This window comes from Sinocyclocheilus grahami, unplaced genomic scaffold (genome assembly GCF_001515645.1).
Source record: "Sinocyclocheilus grahami isolate Dianchi unplaced genomic scaffold, SAMN03320097.WGS_v1.1 scaffold176.1, whole genome shotgun sequence".
NCBI classification, from domain to species: Eukaryota; Metazoa; Chordata; class Actinopteri; order Cypriniformes; family Cyprinidae; genus Sinocyclocheilus; species Sinocyclocheilus grahami.
In genome coordinates this window covers 1,663,428-1,681,587 of record NW_015505355.1, presented here as the reverse complement: position 1 = coordinate 1,681,587, position 18,160 = coordinate 1,663,428, and the positions used below count along the sequence as shown (strand labels likewise).

The following is an 18,160-nucleotide window of genomic DNA, read 5'->3' as shown; positions in this document are numbered from 1 at the left end:
GATAATAAGTATTTTCTTCATACTGATTTCATTTATTTGGTGTAATAGCCCTATATTATATAGTGATAATTAGAGTATATTAAGTAATTAAAAAGAGAGAGGTGTCCTTTTTAGGTTAGTGGTACAGTAATACTGATGTAGTGAAGTCACTGTATGTTTGTAAGTAATTTACAACGACTTTGAATGTGGCTCAGCCAGTCAGAATCAAGGATCAGAACTATCCTTTTTATAACATGATTTTCTGTGAAAATCTGACTTTCAGCAACTAGTGTCGGCACTAAAATAACTGGGCAAAATGTGCATATTGTATTCCAACCTTAAACCACAATTTAAATATTTGTCTGAATGTTTAAAAATACGACAAAAAGTATGGGAACTGTTTGAACTTGAGGAGAACTAATCTCATGCATCCACTAAAAATCACCAAAACACCAGTTGGTTCGTTCAGAGAAAAGCTCTAGCATAATTGTTTTTCAGATAACATATCTGCAGATTATCTGCTGTAGACCTCAGCAACATTAACTTTCTTTTTGTTGTCAGCATATTGGAGGTTTTTCTTTTATCTCAGGACTAAAGCAATATACTAATTGCTCTGTGGTCAAGTGTTCATCATTAGAAATCCACAGACAGCACTACACGATCACCATTACACTGCCAGTAAGTGCATCTCAACGCTTTTAGAGGAGATTTTCACAAGCTGTTTGCTCATAGACTTGGTGTCATTTCGAGGGCTAATGCAGACAGAGAGTCAGAGCAAAAGGTCTTTGTCATTTCCTAATCGCATCACTTCATTATGACCATTTGCCATATACTGTAAGTCAATGTGTGATGGTTTTACCCAGAAATGGAGCATGCATATCTCAAGTCTCTTCATAAACGAATATTTCTGCATATATGCATATACAAATATTTTTTTGCATCATGCATGTAATATATAACATGGTTAGTTTACATGCATTATGGCCATCATGCTGATTTTATGCTGCTTTTGTCAGCATTTACTGATTTTGTCTCTGTGCAAAGTTCATAAATAACTTTGAAACATCATATTGAACTGAGCGATTCATTTTAAACTCTACATATGTGAGCCTGGACCACAAAACCAATGACTGGGTCGATTTTTCGAAATTGAGATGTATACATCATCTGAAAGCTGAATAATTAAGCGTTCCATTGATGTATGGTTTGTTAGGATAGGACAATATTTGGCAGAGACACAACTATTTGAAAATCTGGAATCTGAGGGTGCAAAAAAAATCTAAATACTGAGAAAATGGCCTTTAAAGTTGTCCAAATGAAGTTCTTAGCAATGCATATTACTAATCAAAAATTAAGTTTTGATATATTTACAGTAGGCAATTTACAAAATATCATCATGGAACATGATCGTACTTAATATCCTAATGATTTTTGGCATGAAAGAAAAATCAATCATTTTGACCCATACAATGTGTTTTTGGCTATTGCTACAAATATTCCCCAGCGACTTAACACTGCTTTTGTGCTCCAGGGTCACATATGGTCAATCATGAATAGAGAAAATAAAGAACAGTATATCCATATGAAATCATGAGAGGTCAACAGTGGCATTGCTTTTCATTAACGACTTGCTAAAATCATACTAATGAAAAGCAAATCCATGATCAAGATTGATCAAAATTGCATCATTCAAGAATATGCAGAATATGCACAGCGAAATTAAAATTTTGTATTGCAGGACTGTGTTGCAGTGAAAGTCTTCCATAACGAATACAATTTGTAAACATATAAGACATTAATACATACAGTGGGGAAAAAAAGTATTTAGTCAGCCACCAATTGTGCAAGTTCTCCCACTTAAATTGTTGAGAGAGGCCTGTAATTTTCAAATCCATGATCAAGATTGATCAAAATTGCATCATTCAAGAATATGCAGAATATGCACAGCGAAATTAAAATTTTGTATTGCAGGACCGTGTTGCAGTGAAAGTCTTCCATAACGAATACAATTTGTAAACATATAAGACATTAATACATATATTACTGTAGTATACAGTCTCTCATGTGCTGCAGACCTAACATGGACTCCTTTGTGTTGTCTGCTTTTGTTAATTTGTTCCTCCTTTCTCCAGCATTTGTGGTGTTGAGCACTTGCAGCGTGCTGGAAATAAAGTCACAGTTTTTGACTCTTTCTACTTCTGCATCGTGACATTCTCTACAGTGGGGTTTGGAGATGTCCTTCCTGATGTCTGGCCCTCCAAGTTGCTGGTTGTTATTATGATATTTGTGGCTTTAATAGTCCTGCCTATCCAGGTAAGCTTGCCTTGATACAAAACTCTAAAACAGCAATGAATAACAACCATTGTAGACCATATATAGCATGATATACTATGAAAAAATTGATTTAATGGATAAAGCCCCATTTATTCTCACTTTATTATTAAAGTAAGAGCAGTCCTAACTTGTAACTTGAATGTTTTTACTTTTAAATTTTAAAGGGTTAGTTCACCCAAAAATGGCTTCAAAATGTTTATACACTTAATACCTAAATCCCATGAGGGATGTCTGGGAAGAACTATAATCTGCAGCCACTGTTACTGCAATGGCATTAAAGAATGAGAGCTAATGCAGTGCATTATGGTGTTAGTTTGAGGAGCTGGCCTACTTGTGGATGGAGCGGCAGAAGTCAGGAGGAGAATACAGCAAGCAAAGAGCAGAAACCGAGAGACACGTGGTGCTGTGTGTCAGTTCAGTCAAAATCGACATGCTGATGGATTTCCTAAATGAGTTTTATGCTCACCCCATGCTTCAGGTACATAACAAAAATAAAATATAGCTGCAAGCAGCAATTATCAGGGTTCAGGCACTTTAAGGCCTTCATGCGCAATTGTAAAACGATATTGCGTATTATTTAGCAAGCTTGTAACCACCTAAATCAGCAATGAAAACGACCAATTTCAGCAAAATCATGTCATTTGCCATATAAATACAGTATTTTTCACTTTTATATAACAGTTATAATGCCACCTATGGACCGATCTCCATAAAATGTTGCATGCTTCTATAGAATCATATATTGCATGTGCTCAGCTGATTTCGTGAAGTGAGTTTTCGTTTAGGACTTAAAGGATTTTGTGTACAATTGGCTATGCCTATATTCTAAATGATTTAGAAATGCTAAATTTCTAAAGTATTGATCTCCTAGAGAGTCTAGAGAGTTGTACTGCAAAGTACTAGTTCACAAAATAGGTTTTTTTTTATTATTTTTTTTATCTCAAATATTTAACTGATTGACAGCAGTGGTTCCAGAGGCAACGTTGTTCAAAATGAGGAGAGCTATCATATGATATGAGTATTGTGTGTATGTGTGAAACACCTCATGATTACAGTAGCAATCACAAGATACACAAATGTCCTGACATACAGTAATGGCATTTAGGACAAAGACACAGCATAAATGTAAAATTCTTTTTTTTTCTAGTAACTTTTGATATTCGGACTGCAGAGAATCTTTCAGCCCTGGTTTGGTTCCAATTGGGCAAAAAACCTAGGACTAGTTTGCAAAAGTAGGTTTTGTGAAAAATTCAAAATGGCAGAAATTTTTCGCTGTTGTCTTCCAGGAGTACTATGTCATCATCCTTTGCCCAGCTGAGCAGGATGCGGCGGTGAGACGGGTGCTGCGGATCCCGATGTGGTCACACAGAGTCATATATCTGCAGGGCTCTGCTCTCAAAGATCAAGATCTGGTCAGAGCAAAGTGAGTTTGAAGACATTTATGTTTATCTGCTGCGATATCTTGAGCCTTTTTAACACATCCCACATATACACTGGGCTTCTGCTGTGCAACTGCTGCCATAAATAGAAAATACCAAGCTTTCTGGGTTAACAAGCTGAGTATTTCTTTTAAAAACAGACATAAATTATAAATTATCATATTTACATTTTTTTGTTGAGTGCGCAGTCGAGAGATATATTTCAAACTTGATGTAATTTTCATTGGGAATCACATTTACATGGAACAGAGCCCAAATGCCAAAGTGTTGCCTTAAAGGATTTAATCATCCAAAAAAAAAAATCTAATCAGTATTTTTGAGATAAAGATTGTGTAAGATATCAAGACTTAAATAAATTTTTCTGACACTGTAGCAAAACTGGGTTAATCATTATTTAACAGTGTCCTTGTTACAGTGTAATTGTAAACTGAACCCATACAGAAAACATATATTTTTAATATATTTAAAAAATTGCCAAAATATTTTAGCTAAAATATGTTCCAAAATATATTTATGCACATATATTTTCAAATACATTTTTGTGTATTTTTAAAAATGTATTTTAACAATATAAATATATATTTCCTCCGTATATTTCAATCCAAAAAAAGTACATTCACATGTCACATATGAAGAAAAAGCTTATTTGAACATAGAACACATTTTGATAAAAATCAGCAAGGAACGTACTTTATAATGTTCCATTATTTTTTTTTTTTACAATATACTGTATATATTTTTGGAAAATATTTTGGAATATGAAGATTGAAACTAAATATATTTTCAATTTCACAAATATATTTAATTGAGATCCACTGCTTATAACATATATTTAGCATACATTTTGGCCAGGGAAAAAAAAGTTGCATGTAAGTATGCATAATTTACTGTTATTACTATAGTGAGTACATGCAACATGTAACAAAGACACTGCAAAATAAAGAGTTACTCAAAAAAAATTATTATAATTTTTTTTTAAATATAAAGCTAACTCAATTGAAAAAGTTTAAATTTTAAACAATTAAAGAAATGCCAATGGTGTAAGAAACTTAATGCAAGATATTCTCTGAAAACAAGTCTTTTCACACAGGCTGGATAATGCTGAGGCTTGTTTCATTCTGACCTGCCGCTGTGAGGCTGACCGCAATGCAGCAGTATGTATTACTGAGATTTTTCATCAAAAAGTGAAGAAATGCAAAATTATGATTAAAACATTTAAAGCATTATTGTTAAAGGAGTCATGAACTGCCTTTTCTTTTTCTTTTGTACTGTTCTTTGTGGTCCACTTATAATGTTATTAAGATTTTTACATCAAAAAACATAATTCAGAAGTAGTTGACCCCCCTCATTAGAACGCTCTGTTTGAATAGGCATGGCAGATTGTGGACTCTGAAGTAAATGTCCAGAAGAATAAGCTATGATTGGCTTATGTATGTTTGACAGCTTACATCCTTCATAGATGGACGCTGCTGTGATTTAGGTTAAAAACACATAAATACTCAGTACATGTCAAACAATCTGTAATAACAGACGAAGCAATAGTGACTGATCACGTAATGAAAACACACACTTACTCACACTTGTGTCGGATCCAATATAGTCGGTACAGCATCGTCTTTTAGTTTCAATCTTTATGAAAGTCCTGCCTTAATTGTAAACGAATCTGCAGTAAAATGAAGTGAACAAAGTCCTTACTGACGTGGTCTGGAACTTCTTTAAAAATGAAGTTCATTAAATAAAGTTTATCAATTTTTTTTTTCTGCATATACCTGTGTTTGCCGCTCTTGTCATTTACCTACTACGTGTGCGAATCAGTGGGCGGGGCTAAACAGACAGTGATGTAGAAGCAGGTGTTGATCATCTTCTGCGGAGGCGGTGTTTATCCACACTATTACGTCATAAAGTGGCACATTCCTTAAGCTGTCGTTTGGGCAGACGGACTTCAATGTAAGCTGTTTTTAGCCTAACGAAAACGTTTTGAGTTCTGAAACTTACAGGATGTTTTTATAGCACAATGACCTCTTATATGTCAAAAGATCAAGGGAATTTTGATTTCTCAAAGTCATCAGCGAAGGGATGGGACATGAATATAGAATATTTTTTTAGAGCTATATTTATGATAATTTCTATGAATATTCCACTTTTAATAACTTATTTGTTTCTTCTCAGGATCACCAGACCATCCTGAGGGCTTTTGCAGTGAAGGACTTTGCTCCAAGCTGCACTCTTTTTGTTCAGATTCTCAAACCAGAAAACAAATTTCATGTGAAATTTGCAGGTACTGTTAAATCAGTCTTTGTAAGTGATTCCAGAACATTTCAAACAATGTACGAATGCAGCAAAAGACATTGACATATTTCTCAACAGTTGTACTGCTATTTCGCCCTTCAGATCATATTGTTTGTGAGGAAGAGTTTAAATACGCTATGCTGGCCCTGAACTGCATCTGTCCTGCCACGTCCACCTTCATCACCCTGCTGGTGCACACATCTCAAGGCCTGTGAGTACACTAGCCTGATGACATATCAAAAGCACTTAAAGGAATAGTTTACCAAAAAACGTTTTGAGGCTTGCACCACCGCAAACCCTAGTAGTAAAAAAAAAACTACTGTCACTAAAGACACTTTAGTAAAATTAACAATGGAAAGCTGAGGACATAGATATTTTTACATATGCATTTGTAGGAGCTTCCCTTTTCAGATTCCCTTTCAGATTCAGAATTTATGGAGTTAAATAAGTGGGCGTTTACACGACACTAAAAACATAAAACATTTTGTGTATTTTGGCCATTCATTTATGCGACAATGGCATTTTAGAGGCCTGAAAACACAAACTTTTGAAAACCATACCATTATTGTCTCTGTTTAAACTATAAAAACTGAATTTGTGAATACAGTGAAAATGTGTTCAGTCTATTGGTACGTGAGCAGACGTGTAGTTCGCTGTGCCCCCTAAAGGGGCACATTGGGGAATGCAGCCTGCATGACCAGTGTCTGAAGCAACGTGTGAAACAATGCTAATCTATTGGTCCACCTGGCCCATGACGTCATAGGCGGGGTGCCCGGAAGTATAAAAGGGTACCTGCTGAATACGTCATCCTCTTTGCTGTCTTCAGGAGCCGTCTGTTTGAAGTGCGTGTGATAGACCAAGGCAGGGGAACGTTGTGGAGAGTGTGTGCCTCTGTGCCCGAGGTTTCTGACACTTGAGGACACACACGATCTATGCGTCATGTGTCTTGGTCGGGAGCTTGCGCGTTCGGTGCTCGAGGGATCTGAGCACGCTCATTGTTAGTGTCTCCAATGAGAAGCTCCGTTTGCGTTTGTCCCTCTTCTAGAGTAATGAGTAACAAGCGTTTGCATCTTGCGGTTCGGGTCCCACTGTTGCCGAGGCACGGCGATGACTCGGATCGTGTGATTCGCGGCTTAAGAACAAACAGTTTCTATGCGTCATGTGTCTTGGTCTGGAGCTTGCGCGTTCGGTGCTCGAGTGCTCCGAGCGAGCTCATTGTTAGTGTCTCCAATGAGAAACTCCGTTCACGTTTGTCCCTCTTCTTGAGCGATGAGTGACAAGCGTTTGTGTCTCGTGGTTCGGGTCCCACTGCTGCCGAGGCACAGCGAAGCCTCGAATCGTGGGACTCGCCGGGTTAAGATGCTCTTTTGGGTTATCGATCCCGTGTATAGCGCCTGAGGGAATGTGTGCCTCCGTGTTTGGATTCTAACACTTGAGGGCATATTCTGCTTTCGCTTTTGTCTCGGCGAAGAGCACACGTGTTCAGAGTTACGCACTCATTGTGATGAGTCACGATGTCTAGGCTCCGCTTGCGTATATTCCTATTCCCGAGGGATGTGGGACGAAGCGTTTCTGTTTCAGAACAAAGTTACAAGATACACAAATGCAAAGTTTATCCCAGCTCGCAGTGATCGCTTTGATCTGCTGGATCCGCACACCCTCTCTAAATGGGTTGTCAGATGCCCAGTAGGGTTATGACGAAGTGTGAGGACAGAATCGTTTCAGCCTGATCCTGCAAGATCGTGGGCGGAACTATATTCAGCTTGGGCCGTGCCTCTCTAATATGCATGTTATTGTGTATGGAGAGCCTCGCTGGGCGTGAATACACTCTGTGGAGAAATGCTTGCAAGCTTTCTTTCCCATGGAGAAAACACATTTCAGCACCTAGAGTGGTTATGGAGAATGTTCCTTCCTGTAATAAGCCAGATGGGTTTAGGAGTGGGCTGCCTTCCCAGGCTTCTGGGTATTTTTAAGTGGGCAGTCCCCTACAAAAACCTCCCGCCTAGTGAGTTTGGGCTGAATACACTGCTCCCCCTCTTCAAGGATTTAATTGAGCAGTCCCTGCTCAGAGTATAGCTGTACAGAGTATTGAGCTTATGCTCCAGCTCAAGTTTACTTTGATCTGGAATATGGCGGTCTGAGGGCAGCTATGTTCTAGCCTGGCTTGGGTTCCCCTTGGCTCAAGCTCTCTCAAGTAAGTGCTGAAGTCTTTGTCCTGTCTTCAGCCTTATCTGAGGGAACTGCTATTTGAGGATAGCTGTGTCCAGCCCTCTAGTGTTTTTGGCCACGGCTTACATCAAGCTTGGATCTCGGACTGATGATGTTTATGTGTTCGCTCGTAGCGAATCATTTACTGATGGCTCAGATCTCCCTCTTGTGGTGAGGGAGATCTGAGCCACCCTCTCCCTCTTGACATGGTGCTTCGCTAGCCTACCATCCTGGAGACTAACTATCTGAGGATAGCTATGTGATAGCTCAGTGCTATCTCCCCTGCTAGGGCTGTAAGTAGATAGCCCACTCTCTGTGGTCTGGGCAGCTTTGCAGGAAGGTTTTGCCTGGCTATCTAGGCTAGCTGTGTATGGTTATTCTGGTCTACAAGCCTTCATAAGACCTTTAGTACATAGCTATCTGAGGATAGCTGTGTCCTAGCTTAGCAGCTATTTCTCATTACTGGGATTTAAGTAGCTACCTTTGAGCTCCTCTAGAGGCTTTCTAGTTTAGTCTATTCAGTGGTCTTGTGTATCCAGGCTTATATGGCTCACATAGCATAGCTATCTGAGGATAGTTGTGCTCTTAACTTGGGTGGGATGTTCCCCTTGATCTAATCGGGTTACCCATTTCTGCCAAGTTGTGTGAGCAGCCCGTGGCGCAGTGGCATGGCCCCTTTCTGAGGAAAGGCTTGGTGTACGTCTGTCACTTCCTTGGTGCTCCCCCACCAGGTGGGCAGGCATGCGCCTCGGCATGGCTGGATTGGCATGGCCATGCCTGTTTATGTCTCCTTCAGACAGCTACGTGGATGACGTATTCAGCAGGTACAATTTTATACTTCCGGACACCCCGCCTATGACGTCATGGGCCAGGTGGACCAACAGATTGACGTTGCTTCAGACACCGGTCATGCAGGTTTTGACAACGATCGTTTTGACAACGTTGTTGTCTATACAGGGCTGCAGACAAACAATTTTGATAATCGATTAATCTAACTACAACGATCAATCAACTAAACATAATTGAGTTTATCAATTAATCAGTTGGCTTTGATTGACTATTCAACTTTTGCAGTTAGTTAAAACACTGAGTTACACAAGTTCTATATGTATTTATATATAGATGTGCTTTATAGCAGAAATTAAGTTGTAATTCTACTGAAAGTGAGACTGATACTGTTTTTCATGTTTAATTCTGTAAAACTGCTTGCTTTAAAGCAGTCTATTGCATTAAGTGTTATATAAATAAAAGTGATGTGACTTTACTGGAGTGCCAATAGCAGAGCTGGTGCAACAACCACATTGTTATGATCAGATGCTTTCTTAACTGTTGTTTTCTCTTATCGGGGCTTTTACACATGACAGCAATTTTTGTTTGTAGTTTTGTAAAAGTGCGCTACAGCGCCACACTTGTCAAACCACGTTATTGCAGGCCCTTACATTAGGTCATATGAGACTAAATGACTAAAATATTTGTAGACAATTTATTGTTGTTGTTGTTCGCAATGCTGACTTATCGTTTCAGACTGGTCTGTATGTGAAACTTCAAAAATGCAAAGAAAAACCTTTTTTTGTACATTGTTGCCATGCAAATGTACCCTAAATCATGCAAGGTGATTTACTTAGGTTTGTGGTAGTCAGTTTACTGATATTTATGCCATTATTTAACACCCCAATAAGCACGTCTTAACCTATTTTGTGCCTGCATTGTTAGTAGGTTAGACACCCCGATTGCTCTGCTTGTTTGTGATCCTACAATAATTTGCGTTGGTAAATTGCACTGTGTTCTTTAATTTGCAAATTGTCAGTAGATCAACTTTCCACTCCCATAGGCAATTGCGATCTCACGCTAATTTGCCCTTTTTAGTGAATCTGGCCATTGGACTTTGTTATTCACTCACCCCACAAGTTGTAAAACTCAGATGCAAAATTCTATATGATATGATATGATGTGTGTATCTCTGCAGAGAGGGCCAGCATTCTCCTGAGGACTGGCATAGGATTTATGGGCAATGCTCAGGAAATGAAGTGTACAGCATTGTTCTGGAAGAAAGCATCTTATTTTCTGAGTATGAGGGAAAGAGCTTCCCTTATGCCTCCTTTAATGCATATAATAAGTGAGTATGTGGGAAAAGCATATTTGAGAAATGCATTAAATCTTGCAGTACAGTAAAAATGACATTTGATTCCACAAAAAAATGGCCACTTCTTACTTGTGTAAATATCTATCATGTTTGTAGGTACGGCATCAGTCTCATTGGAGTCTGTCCTGACGACACTAAGAATATACTGCTGAACCCTGGTTCTCAGCACATCATGAAACCTTTGGACGTGTGCTTCTACATCAGTCTCACCAAAGAGGAGAACTCCTGCTTTAAGGCCAAGAAAGGAAACAAGACTCAACCTCCAACCAGCAGCGCTATTACTAGCATGGGTCAGACAAATAAACATTATAATAATTCAAAGAAAGATAATGTACATATCACAGCAATACCATTCAAAAGTTTGGGGTCGGTAAGATTTTTTATGTTTTTGAAAGAAGTCTTTTATGCTCATCAAGGCTCTATTTATTTGATAAAAATTACAATAAATGCAGTAACAATTTGGTAATATTGTGAAATAGTATCACAACTTAAAATAAATGCTTTCTATTTTAATATATTTTAAAATGTAATTTATTCCTGTGATGCAAAGCTGAATTTTCAGCATCATTACTCCAGTCTTCAGTGTCACATGATCCTTCAGAAATCATTCCAATATGCTGAAACAAAAATCAAAAAACATTTCTTATAATCAATGTTGAAAACTGTCACACTGCTTAATATTATTGTTGAAACAGTGATATATTTTTTCAAGATTTCTTCATAAATAGAAAGTTCAGAAGAATAGCCTTTACTGTCACTTTTTATTTAATTTGTCCTTGATGAATAAATGTATTATTTCTTAAACATTAAAAATCTCCTCTTTTTTATGTTTTGTAATTTTTTAATATATTTTTTTCTTCTGTAAAACACAATTGGTGAATTTTTGAAGAGTATCCTGCCCTCTCTTTTCCATATAATGTAAGTGAATGGGTGTGTCGACTTACAAAATGACAAAAAGCACCATAAACTTCCCCTCAGCCTTGGTGAGCATAAGATACTTTTTAAAAAAATACTCCCATTTCTAAAAATGAACGACAAATGTCACACATACTACGCAAGTGGTGTATATCCAAACATTTTAAATGTCTGTGCCATTATAATTTTGAGAGTTTCAGCAGAGAAGTGTTTCATTGTGTAACAACTTAAAGGGGTCATGTGATGTTGCTAAAAAGAACATTATTTTGTGTATTTGGTGTAATGAAATGTGTTTATGCGGTTTAAGGTTCAAAAAACACATTATTTTCCACATTCTGTACATTATTGTTTCTCCTCTATGCCCCGCCTTTCTGAAACGCGTCGATTTTTACAAAGCTCATCGGTCTGAAAAGCGAGTTGTGCTCTGATTGGCCAGCTATCCAGTGGGTTGTGATTGAACTGTTCTGGAACAGTGTTGTAAATACAACTTAACCACTGATTTCTAGTCGTGTCCTTTTTTGGAAGACCAAACAAAGTAGTTTCGCTATCACAACAAAACAGCATCAAACACGGCGGGCTAGAGTGAGCAGAGGCTGGCGGCTAGAGTGAGCGGCGGCCAGCGGCCCAGAGTGAGCGGAGGCCGGCTTAAGTGAGCGGCGGCGGGCGGGCTTGCTTCAACCACATGTGACGACCCCGGGCTGGACTCCTCTTCGTCCACGGTGAAAGCCGATCCAGCGATACTGTTCTGGAACAGTGTTGTAAATACAACTTAACCACTGATTTCTAGTCGTGTCCTTTTTTGGAAGACCAAACAAAGTAGTTTCGCTTTCACAACAAAACAGCGTCAAACACGGCGGGCTAGAGTGAGCAGAGGCTGGCGGCTTGAGTGAGCGGCGGCCAGCGGCCCAGAGTGAGCGGAGGCCGGCTTAAGTGAGCGGCGGCGGGCGGGCTTGCTTCAACCACATGTGACGACCCCGGGCTGGACTCCTCTTCGTCCCTGGGTGAAAGCCGATCCAGCGATCCACAGCGCGAAGTTGATGTATTTCATTAGCAACCAGCATGGATCAGCTCCAGGCATGACGAAGCGAATATCGTCCTCTTTTGGAAGGCCAAACAAAGTAGCTCAGCTTTCACAACAAAACACACAGCACCTTCAGTAACAATACTACAGCGAGAATAAAAGTTACGCCTTCTTTCTTTGCGTGAACATTTGGGCGGTGTTATGCAAATCTTCCCACATAGTGAGGTAGACATGTGGGGGCGTGTTAGAACGAGCCGTTTTAGGTAGGCGTGGTTGACTCTTAACTTTTATAAAGAATATCTCTTTGGATTTGAGACTTTAGTCTTTGTAACTTTACAGATCTTCTTTATGCACCAAGAGCTTGTAACACTCCAAAGAGAAAAGAAAAATTTAATTCGCATCATATGACCCCTTTAAATTTCAGACATTTGGTGCACTTTAAATTCTTTCAAAAACATGTGGATGAAAAATGTGATGTTTCTATATTTTTGTCTAAAGGTTTTTGTTTGTATTTCCTAAAGGTACCATGGCTATAGACATGCAGGAAATTAACATTCCGTCCAGTTTAGGTTCATCGCTCTCAATTGAAACTAATGCATCTGAGAAGAGAAAACCAAACATGGTTCCTGTTCTGGTATTGCCTGATTCACCTTCCTTTCAGACTGATAACCTGCTCATCAATGAGTCACAGAGCCCATATCAGCCCTGCACTAGAAATGAAGGCAGCAATGGGTAATTATTTATTTCACTGAAAGAGAAAATAATCTGTTTGTTTGATTAAATGTCAACAAAGAAACACTGAGTAATGTCAAGACGGCTGCTACGGGAATGAGATCTCCTGAACTTTTTCTGCAGTTACATTAAGGGATATCCTCCAGATTTACCCTACATCGGAAGCTCTCCGATACTTTGCCATTTACGGAAAGAGAAAGCACCCAAATGTTGTATGCAGCTAGAAAAGGTATTGCATACAGTATCTTGATTATACTTGGGTGGACAATCTAAATTTACAACAATAATTGTACTAAATTAGAAAGAAAGTAGAAAGGAAAAGTTTAAGTTAAAGTGATTAAAAGCAACAGTATAAACATTTACTAAAGATTTCCATTTCAAATAAATGGTGTTCTTTTCAACTTCTAAAAATGTATCACAGTTTCCACAAAAATATTAAGCAGCACAGCTGTTTTCAACATTGATAATAATTGTATTTCCTAAAGGTACCATGGCTATAGACATGCAGGAAATTAACATTCCATCCAGTTTAGGTTCATCGCTCTCAATTGAAACTAATGCATCTGAGAAGAGAAAACCAAACATGGTTCCTGTTCTGGTATTGCCTGATTCACCTTCCTTTCAGACTGATAACCTGCTCATCGATGAGTCACAGAGCCCATATCAGCCCTGCACTAGAAATGAAGGCAGCAATGGGTAATTATTTATTTCACTGAAAGAGAAAATAATCTGTTTGTTTGATTAAATGTCAACAAAGAAACACTGAGTAATGTCAAGTCGGCTGCTACGGGAATGAGATCTCCTGAACTTTTTCTGCAGTTACATTAAGGGATATCCTCCAGATTTACCCTACATCGGAAGCTCTCCGATACTTTGCCATTTACGGAAAGAGAAAGCACCCAAATGTTGTATGCAGCTAGAAAAGGTATTACATACAGTATCTTGATTATACTTGGGTGGACAATCTAAATTTACAACAATAATTGTACTAAATTACAAGTAGAAAGGAAAAGTTTAAGTTAAAGTGATTAAAAGCAACAGTAAAAACATTTACTAAAGATTTCCATTTCAAATAAATGGTGTTCTTTTCAACTTCTAAAAATGTATCGCAGTTTCCACAAAAATATTAAGCAGCACAGCTGTTTTCAACTGATAATAAGAAGAAATGTTTCTTGAGCAGCAAATCAGCATATTACACTGATTTCTGAACGATCATGCGACATGATCCTTGATGGTAATATTGGATTGCTTTATTTTCATGTCAGTTTTTGTCCAAGACCTGCAACCACAAAGACAAAGAAGATGTCAAAGCATACGGTTTGAAGAATAAGCTCATCATTGTGTCTGCTGAGATCACCGGAAATGGCCTGTACAACTTCATCCTCCCATTACGAGCCTCTTACAGATCAGAGAACGAACTGTGTCCCATCGTGCTGCTCTTGGAACATGAGTAAACATCCTTTATTTACACATCACTCTCCTTCACCTCGTTAATTGAGCTTTACTTTAGTTGCCAATATCTTGTAGTCATAGTAAAATTTTCCCTGATGTCTACATAATATTGAATTTCTTTTTTTTAGGCCAGGCGCAGAGTTTCTTGAGACTGTCTGTTGGTTCCCAATGATATATTACTTGCTTGGATCAATCGACAGGCAAGAGACATTATCATGACACATGAAACATTATCGTGTTTGTTTGTATCCCATCCTCAAATAATCCATTTACAATTTGTCGTCCGGAAGAAGATAAGCCTGCTGTTGTACACTGAGAGTCACCTTCTTGGGATAACAGACATTGTATTAGCTCACTCACTTGACAGTAGAGTGCCGAAGGAACGAGTCCTAAAACCCAGAAACAAATGAGCATTTTTGAACTTCTGATTCCATCATTCTGAATTCAGAAAACCTGGGTTATTGTCATTCTAAACTTGTAGTTATAGTAAAATTTTCCCTGATGTCTACATAATATTGAATTTCTTTTTTTTAGGCCAGGCGCAGAGTTTCTTGAGACTATCTGTTGGTTCCCAATGATATATTACTTGCTTGGATCAATCGACAGGCAAGAGACATTATCATGAAACATGAAACATTATCATGTTTGTTTGTATCCCATCCTCAAATAATCCATTTACAATTTGTCGTCTGGAAGAAGATAAGCCTGCTGTTGTACACTGAGAGTCACCTTCTTGGGATAACAGACATTGTATTAGCTCACTCACTTGACAGTAGAGTGCCGAAGGAACGAGTCCTAAAACCCAGAAACAAATGAGCATTTTTGAACTTCTGATTCCATCATTCTGAATTCAGAAAACCTGGGTTATTGTCATTCTAAACCCCACTTTTAACCCCAGGTATAGTTTAGAAGTGGGGTTAGCACTGCTGTTTACCCGGGGTTATGAAAGCCTGCTCTGGAGCAAGGTTAACACTGCTTATGTGGTGCCAAATGTGTACAGTGTAAAACAATGTCATGTTAGAATGTTATGGCTAGATGCTTAGTAACAGATTCCCACTCACATGCCTCGTATTCATGTGCTTTGGACAGTCACAGAAACATTGTGCATTGAGTGAAAAATGGTGGCAGAAAATGGATCATTTGGAGGGAAGAAAAGACTGTCTCATACCTTCATAGACCAAAAATTTAATTCCAGAAAAACTAGTAGTATAGTCAGCAATATATAAGATGCTAGAGCCATCATGTAAATAGACCACACGTTATGTTCATCTGATCAATGACACTGACAACGCAAATAGGAGTGTTGCGTTGAATCACACTTGGGGGAAACTTCGAATACTGAAGCCTGATTTGTTAACATTTGCGCAGCTGCACAAACCTTTGGCATTTCAGCCTACCAAAATAGGCGGTACTGACTGCCTGTATAAGTCAGCCCTGAATGACATTCAGTCATATTCTTTCGACTGAGAAGCGGCAGCGTCATTAGTAACCAGAGCGTTCCCTTTTGAAATGGTCTCTCACGTTGTGTTAAATCACGCATGGGGAACAATATACCATAGCGCCATGCTAGAAGTGCAGAACGGAAGCCGTCCTGCAATCCCAGCCCTAGGGTGCCGCCATGAGGGCCCTAAGAAACATAAGCTAACCTGTGAGGCTTGGACCACCGGCTGGAGCACGCAGTCAAGACACTGTAGACCACTCACTAGGGGTTCAAGACAATTATGTGGACAAGATCCGTGCCTGAAGGGCAGGAATGTCCAGATCAAAAATCCTAGCAAAGGCAGATGGTGATGACCAGCCCGCTGCCTGGCAAATATCCCCAATGGTAACTCCACTGGTCCAAGCCCAGGAGGAAGCCATCCCCCTAGTGGAGTGGGCCCTCACTGAAATGGGGGCACTCAGAGACCACTGAGGCATAAGCCAGGGCTACTGCATGAACTATCCAGCAGAATAATCTTAGCTTCGTAACTGGCAGCCCTTTAGAGCGGTCTCTGACTGCCGATATTGGCTAGAGCGCTCCACATAAATCCTGAGGGCCTGGACCAGGCAAAGTAAGTTAGCTCCCTGCTCATCTTCCGAGGAAGGGAGAGCTAACAGGGTGATGACCTTCACTCGGAATGGAGTAGAGAGCACTTTAAGTTAGTAACCTAGCTTGGGTTTGAAGATGACCTTACAGTCATTTGGCCCAATCGCCAAACAGGAAGCACTCACCAAGAACACTTGAAAGTCACCCACACACTTGACGGATACTAAATCTAGCAGCAGGGTGGTCTTAAGTAACAAGGACTGGAAGTCAGGCACCTGGAGTGACTCAAACGGAGGGCCTTGATGACTGAAGACAGGTCTCAAATAGGAACAGTATGAGGGCAAGATGGGTTAAGTCTCCTGGCTCTATTGAGCATGGAAGAGGTGTGCCCCTTATCCAGCAGCTCTTTTAAAAAGGACAAGTGGTTGCTAGCTCACAAGAGGATGGGTCTTCGTTTTGGATTGCACACCAGTCAGAAAAGAGGGACCAGTTTAGGGCATAGAGGGAACCTCTTGCTTGAGAAAGGAGGTCTTTCCTCAGTGGAATCAGCCAGGGAACTGTCGATGACAGCTGTATTAGGTCGGGGAACCACAACTGGTTTCGCCAGAGTGGAGCCACCAGTAGGACTGAGCATCCAGTCTCCCTGATCTGTCTGATGAGCTGAAGGAGCAGAACAATCAGGGGAAAAGGTGCAAGGATCTGTTTCAAAGTCAGCATCTTGTATGGCCGCCTCATTAAGGAGCAATTCAGGAGACTGAAATCTAGGATGGGCCTAAGCCCACCATCTGTCTTTGGGATGAGAAAATTATGGCTTCCTGACTCCTTGTTCTCTGGTAGCACCGCTTTAATGGCTCGCTTCACCAGCAGATACTGCACTTCGGAGAGCATCATTGTCCTGAACTGAAGTTTGGACAATGCCTTTGAAGCAGGGAGGTGTGCGAGTGAATTGAAGCGAGTAGCCTCGTTTTATAGTTTGCAGAACCCAACTTGACATGCCTGGGATGGCTTCCCAATACTGCAGAAGGGCAGCAAGGGGTCTGAGTTTTCCGGACGGCATGTCACTGCACAGAGGCAGTGAACTGACCATCGAGTTGTTGTGAAGAAGGGAAGTGCTCTTCATTGCCAGTGGGTCCGCTATCACAGTGGTAGTTTGTTCGGCATGTGCAAAGTGTGAGGGATGGCCCAGCTTTGACAGTGTGAACAAAGGCTTCAACACCCAGAGCTAAATGGGGGATTGGAATGCAAACGCAAGACTTCTTCAAGGGATCAGTGGAAGTGAGGGTGGCGGAGTTGGAAGAGTGAGCCGAGTAGGGTGAGTTTGTCTTGAACTTCTGGAAAGAATGAGCCCACCATCTGTCTTTGGGATGAGAAAATTATGGCTTCCTGACTCCTTGTTCTCTGGTAGCACCGCTTTAATGGCTCGCTTCACCAGCAGATACTGCACTTCGGAGAGCATCATTGTCCTGAACTGAAGTTTGGACAACGCCTTTGAAGCAGGGAGGTGTGCGAGTGAATTGAAGCGAGTAGCCTCGTTTTATAGTTTGCAGAACCCAACTTGACATGCCTGGGATGGCTTCCCAATACTGCAGAAGGGCAGCAAGGGGTCTGAGTTTTCCGGACGG

General features: G+C 39.9%; 1 protein-coding gene across 1 annotated transcript in view; it reads left to right on the top strand.

Annotated features, from left to right (window-relative positions):
* kcnt2a (potassium channel, subfamily T, member 2a) overlaps positions 1-18,160 on the top strand; it is a 34,306-nt gene that overhangs the window by 6,055 nt on the left and 10,091 nt on the right. Inside the window, exons 9-20 of the mRNA XM_016283619.1 lie at positions 2,112-2,292; positions 2,627-2,791; positions 3,600-3,736; positions 4,843-4,906; positions 5,922-6,030; positions 6,144-6,252; positions 10,216-10,365; positions 10,489-10,682; positions 13,546-13,756; positions 13,880-13,985; positions 14,338-14,510; positions 15,047-15,118. Coding sequence (XP_016139105.1) covers positions 2,112-2,292; positions 2,627-2,791; positions 3,600-3,736; positions 4,843-4,906; positions 5,922-6,030; positions 6,144-6,252; positions 10,216-10,365; positions 10,489-10,682; positions 13,546-13,756; positions 13,880-13,985; positions 14,338-14,510; positions 15,047-15,118 — 1,671 coding nt within the window. The remainder of the gene's footprint in view (positions 1-2,111; positions 2,293-2,626; positions 2,792-3,599; positions 3,737-4,842; positions 4,907-5,921; positions 6,031-6,143; positions 6,253-10,215; positions 10,366-10,488; positions 10,683-13,545; positions 13,757-13,879; positions 13,986-14,337; positions 14,511-15,046; positions 15,119-18,160) is intronic.